General features: G+C 36.4%; 1 protein-coding gene across 3 annotated transcripts in view; it reads left to right on the forward strand.

Moving 5' to 3' along the window:
• Positions 1 to 3,984, forward strand: part of LOC136863066 (uncharacterized) — a 2,241,269-nt gene extending 2,237,285 nt beyond the window's left edge. For all 3 annotated transcript variants that reach the window (XM_067139397.2, XM_067139396.2, XM_068225847.1), the window contains one exon: positions 3,577 to 3,984. In XM_067139397.2, coding sequence (XP_066995498.2) covers positions 3,577 to 3,864 — 288 coding nt within the window. In that variant the 3' untranslated portion in view covers positions 3,865 to 3,984. The remainder of the gene's footprint in view (positions 1 to 3,576) is intronic.
• Positions 3,985 to 6,871: the final 2,887 nt, after the last annotated feature.

Below are 6,871 nucleotides of genomic sequence, written 5' to 3' on the forward strand. Positions count from 1 at the left end.
TCCCATGTTATTCTTCTTCTTCTTCTTCAAATATTCTCATTATTATTATTATTATTAGTAAAAAATCTCAAATTTTTTCATTTCAACTCCCAACATCATTATTATGTCCAAAATATTTTTAAAAAATCTTCTTCTTCTTCAAAAAACGTAGCTTCCTTTTTTTTTCAAATATTATCATTATTAAAGTGGTTTGAAAATTTCAATATTTTCAATTCAATTCCCACCATTATTATTGTTTTCATAAATAAAAATTTAAAAAATCTTCTTCTTCTTCTACAAATATTTATTATTATTATTATTATTATTATTATTATTATTAGTAATTAAAAAAATTATTTTCGCTTGTTACACGGTAGTCCAGTCTTAATATGTTTTACGCATAACCCCTTTTACAATTCCGATTTATTTTGGCACTAATCAATCCAGACATGATTTACTTGGAATATTATTATTATTATTATTATTATTATTATTATTATTATTATTATTATTATTATTATTATTATTATTATTATTATTCTTTCGAGAATTTTTATGTTTATGCCCCGTCTTTATAATTTAGTCACATACGTTCTCTCCCAAACAGAAATCACCGAGATCCGAATTCACATCGGTCGAGACATAATAGTGTTCGAACCCGCAACCTTATTTTCGTACTGTCGTTAATTCATGGAGACCATATGCTCCTAAGACAATTCTCAAATCCCATAACACCTCGCAGTTGGGCAAATACCTCCAATCTCTGCAAGTGTTAAATTATTCCTTTCTGTTCTATTTTGAAGTCCATTTATCCATCGGAACTCTTCAAAACATTTTCATTAATTAACCCTCGGTGTGTGGACTCTCTTCTGCCACTCATATCACCGGTATAGAAATACAACCTCAATGTAGGCCTTAAGATCCATCTATTTCTTCATCCACATCAGTACAATTCACTTTCATTTCGGGCCGGATTTCTTTCCCCCAAACTCCAAATCTCAACTTTTGGCTCAAATCACTCTGGGCCTCAAACATAGCGTGACCATATTATCAAAATGCCTATCTCGTTTCTACCAAAATTATTTATGATTATTATGGAGTCCAAAAACGTTAAATCAACAATTAGTGTTAAAATCGGATTCACTGTCCAAATAAAATATTCATGCCACTTAATATCTCCACATTTAAATTACTTTAATTTGCAATCATTCTATCCAACTAGGCCCGTGCCTTAATTCTCAAAGATTATTATTAAACACGCCTTTACACATTACCCAATATTAATGTAACTACTTCGACACTTGTACAGATTATTATTATTTTGTCCACTGGCGAACTTCGCGATATTTACAAACAAATCAATGGACTTCATTCCGTCCCACAATAATTTAAATCACTTGGCAACCCCACCTCTGGATTATCTTAACCATATGCCTTAATATCTATAAAAGTTCCGATACTGGAAAAACACTTTGGAAGCACTTCTAAATGAATATTAACACTATCTTTACGTGAAACGTGCTCCATATCACATCAAACAACTCAAGCACTTGAATGAACAACTCAACCCTACTATACTCTATTTAATAATCAAAATTATGATGAGTGCTCGATCTAATCTACATATTAATTTGTCCCTTTGTCTATCTATCTTTGAATTTATACGAGCCGTAACGGCTCGTTTTACAATCAAGTTACCATGATAAATTAATATGATTTCCTCCCCCTAACGATAGCAATCTACAAATATGTTAAAAGGTTACTCAACTCTGCCATTGTAGTCTGCTAAAACCGGACGAGAAGCCATAGCCCCTCCGGTTTTTAGCAATGCATTCCACTGGTATTCATGCCAGCTTGAAGAATTAATCCTTGACCCTTCTCAACTTTACACATTTTGAATAAAAACAAATATATTAACTGTTGCACTTTGGAATAATTTCCACCCTAAATTCTACTCACAAATTTTACACTCTCGGCCTTGTATCTAGCCCATTTAACGTAGATATACATTCTTCATTCCTTTCCCGGACACTATGAACATGGGATACCTCGGGATCCTCTCTACAACGGCCCGTGCGCGCACTTGAATTTCCCGTCTCACGTTCGTGTAGCTGACCAGGTATCAGTTTAGAATCGACTGTTTACTAGGTGACATAAACACTCGTGACCGTTCTCACGTAACGCACTTCCTAATCTGTTGGTAGAATCTCACACTCCGTAAGTTATGCTTTACTGAGTCCTGTCTATTTGAAACACTTCATACTAGTATACTGCTCAAGACTGTAATGTGAGCTACATCACGTCATGAATAATTGTACTATGTAACAATATAATACTTCGAACCCTACTCCACGAGTAAGTACACACACGCACCCCTGGCGTAATCACGGCTCGAACAAAATGTCAGAAGTTGTCACGCACCCCAGGCGTGGTATCAGCCCGAACGCTTTGTCAAAACTAGTTTTCAGTCCTTGTCCACGACCTCATATTTATACTCGTATGCCCTCTCTTCCGAGTTCAAGGGAGGTTATCTTAGGACGCGCAGTCCAGATATCTTCATACGACAATTTGCGGTTCGGCCCGTGGCTTAAATATGATATCCAATGATGTAATTATGTTCTCACAGGCTCTATACCAATTCTCAACTATTATCGTTCGCTGGCAATGGATATATTTGCGAATTTAGCTGCCGTATCCCGGCGTAGGATTTCGCGCTCTATTGTGGCGTCCTTTGCCTCCAGCCAATCATCGGATAGCATTCATGAATTCTCAGAATTACACCAAGCAATCTCCCGCAATTATTAACTTTTTATACGTTTTATAATATAGTAAGGCTCCTAAATTCCACCTTATTCTGAATTGATAACTCACTCCCTTCTATCAGATTAATCCACGGAGTTAGCCTCGCTAGTGCTTCTTACAATACGAAGTTGTCACCTTGCTTTGGTCAAGTGAATTTTTCCATTGGTCCACCTAAACCACGTGACCGGGAAGGCTCATATTTTTTTCTTCCAGTGCCAACCCTGCGTTCAACTCCCGCTAGTACATGGAGATACCTCTACGTCATTTCTCAGAAATTTGCACCCAGCTCTCTGCGCTGTCGCCACTACCTATTCTGCTCGGGGCTATGAAAACTTTCCGCAACTTGTCAACAACTCGTGCCTTTCTCTTCCCCCTTCGTCACAGTTTCTGAGAATTCTAATTCTGCCGTTCATTGTGTTTGTTAATCTCAGCGGAGACAATAGTCTGTGCATGTTTCACCATACCATCTCGGCCTGGCCTGCTCTTACTGTATGTACAGTACGATCTTCTCGCTTCTGAAAATTAAATATATATTCCTCCACAAATAATTATAATTGCATGACGCTTATCACACCCCCACCAGGGCGCACTACGTACTTAAAATAAATTAAAGTTGTAGAAATGTCTTAAGGACTGAGAAAGTAATGGATCCCTTGCAGATTCTATTGTTTTGAACAGAAATCTCAAGTGTTAATGTATATTAAGGAAAATTATTGGGTACCAATATTAGTAACTATGTTGAATAAACTAAGCATAACCTTTACTCTCCTTAACTTTATTGCTACATTCTTTCAGGTGCAGTTTTTCTTAAGTACGTTGGATGGTTCACTGGAGCTGCCTTCGAAAAATGACATGTATCAAGATGCTGCGAATGACTTCCAGAGGCGGCTTGAGATGCAGATGCCCCCTCGTTATGCACACAAACTTGGTGCATTGCAGTGGGAGTACATGCGAGATTTGGGTGGCCAAATTGGTATTTCTCCACTTCCTGCTTTCATCAAGGAATATTACGACATGAACAGTTACCGCAGGAAACATCATATTGTGGAATATAAAGATGATGTATACAGGTCACCTAAATGATACTTGTATGATGACATACTATCACCCCTTGTGTTGTAAATTTACACGCGAAAGGAATAAATGTATCCTACCAAGTGTTTGGAATTTGAGCTAAAGAAAATAAAATTATATTTGCATAAGTATTATAATTTTCAATGAAGAACACCATCACATCCCGTAAGGTTAAAATTATAACCTTACAACGCATGAAGTGGTTCATATGGTACAGCATATTTCAGTAATTAATTTGTTACTGATTCAATTTCAAGCCATAGCATACTTTCCTTATCAGCCCCATGTACTTCGATGTTGTGGGCCTAGAGTGATATTAAGTATAAAATAAATTCAAAAACTGTGAACATATTAGCCTGATGTCTGCTTTTCATTACCATACTACTCAATAATTGATTCCTAAGTCCTACTCAACCTTATTGTGAAATGTGTCTCATCTCATTTAGCTATGATGTCAGTGATGTCACATTTGTGACCTTTCAGTGATAAAAGATTAGCTTCACGTGATGATAGTAACTCAAACATTGCGCAGCATAACGAATTTCCTGAGAAATGAAATAATTGTGTAAAACAGTGCCGTTATTCTACCATGCTCTCGGCCACAGAGCTGTAACAGCTTCGCTGAACGCGGGAGCTTACACTCGGCTTACAGCTGGTCGATATGATGAAATATATAGAGAAAGAATAGACACATTTTTATTCAAGCAATGCTCAAGAATAAGAGGAAAACTCGTATCAATAACAGATCAACGAACAGAGTTATGTGGCACAGTTTTTAAAATTGTAATCATAAACATCCATAAAATGTTTCTACTCTGATGAACCCTGTGGTCAAGATTTCTGTTCTTAATATCTTGCATAGACGAAGTTACATTAACTATGTAATGCGTTAAGTTCTTTCATAATTACTGATCTCCTGCTTCGACAGAAAATTCCGCGGCTATCCAATTAATCGAAGACCGTTACCAACAAATTTTCCATTGTTAGAAAGTGCAGTCTTCCATTTGTATCTATGTCCAGTTCTGATCGGTTTTTTTCGGATTTATGACAAAGTCAAGAATATTCTACATGATTCTGAACGACATAAATTTTAATACTACTGTGACGAATGAAAAATAGTTCTTATTAAATAAATATTTGTTTAGGTTTACTAACCTACGTCCTAGTATGTGAACCGTGGCAACGGCGGAATGGCTAGTAAGTAGTTCTAAAAATCGGGATACCATTTACCATGAAAAAAGTAATGCACATATGTGACGTATGCGATATGTCCTCCTTGTGCTAAAAGCGATGAGAATTAGTCAATCAACCGATGGTCCCTAAACCGTTACAATGAATAACTCAATGGAGTTAAGTGTAAGAACGGATATCAACTTTCTTGACAGATATTAATCATGTAATCGTTACCATAAAATCTATCTGTGTCGGTGTGATATAAAGTAATTATTTAAAATGAAAAAATAAACAACATTTGCGCCCAAAATCTAATAATTTCTTTATTTAATTCTTGCAATCACACTAATAAAATTTCTTTCGAATGCAACTTCAAACTTGGTGTCCATATTTCAAATTTTTTGTTCATTTTCAAAACAATATTGATGAAGTTGTAGGAAGCGCGAAGTGAGTAGTTTCCTTTATTGTCTGTTACCACTTTCATGATCTCTAATTTTAATTATGATAATAGTGAATCGTATGAATCGTAAGGAGTATATCTCCTGTATATCCTCTTAATGTTTAATATGCTGCGAAGGAATATTGAGCCATACACACAAAAGCTGCTGTGCATTTGATCCGTTTAGCTATAGTTAAAACGTAATATTTACATTTCCTTATCAGTTTCAGTAACACTATATGAGTCTAAATGTTTTTATCTATCTTTGTTTTAACAACCATTTTTATCACTATAGTTTTTCCCCTACCAGACACGTCACTCTTTATTCACTCATTCACTAACCGATGAAGTAAGTGTAAGAACGGATATCAACTTTTTTGACAGATATTGATATATCAAATTGATGACAACTTCAGGAATATTCTACATGACTCTGAACGGGTTACTTTTTAATACTACTGCGACGAATGAAAAAATTGCAAGCAATATTGGTTCGTGTAGTCAAGCCAATTTTACCGAGTGAGTTGGCTACGCGGTTCGAGGCGTGTACCTGTTAGCCTGCGTTCGGTAGATGATGCCCATTGACGGAAACCCTGAAGATGGTGTTCTATGGTTTCCCATGTTCACAGCAGACAGATTCTGGGGCTGTACCTTAATAAAAACCACAATTGCTCCCTTCCCAGTCGTCACCATATGATCTCTCTGAGTCGTTGCGAAGTAAAACAAATAGCATTTGAAGATTTGCCATGTTCTGTGGCTATGTAGGTAGTAGTGTCGTGAAAAATAAGCTCGGTTCATATTTGGCGAGTATGGCTATGACCGAACCTCTCTTCTCACAGGCGAGGCAAGCTATGTTCGTTCGACCTTGCCCCTTCATGCTCGCTCCTTCACGCGCTGTCTCAGGCACAGTTAGAAGTACTCGCTTCCCCTCGTTCTTGTTTAGCCGTACTCTGCTGTTTGTCTCGCGCACATTTATCTATCGAAACATTCGCTTTTGCCTCAATGGTGGACTTATGACTGGGCATGTAACTGTCAATAGTTAAACTCGTATTCTTAGACTGTGATTCTACAATATACTGAGCTCGGACGGTCTCGTCTATAAGCAATACTGGAAAATAATGTAGTAAATATCACTCCTGTCGGAGAAATGGTTAATGAATTTCACCTGCTGCCACGTGTATTTCTCCTGGCTAGCATATATTACTGCTTTTATATGGAAACTAAATACACATTATTAATGCATAAGCTATATATTTCACTACTAACTATACCAAAGACATTTTATATAAACTCTTCAAGTTAAGTCATTATAACACAAAGTTAAATGAACATCTCAATAGTAAATTAAAAATTCTTGTTTGTTCAAGGTTTTCTATGGCTAGTTCACAAACTCTAGCCCCGAAC

Source organism: Anabrus simplex, chromosome 2, assembly GCF_040414725.1.
Source record: "Anabrus simplex isolate iqAnaSimp1 chromosome 2, ASM4041472v1, whole genome shotgun sequence".
NCBI classification, from domain to species: Eukaryota; Metazoa; Arthropoda; class Insecta; order Orthoptera; family Tettigoniidae; genus Anabrus; species Anabrus simplex.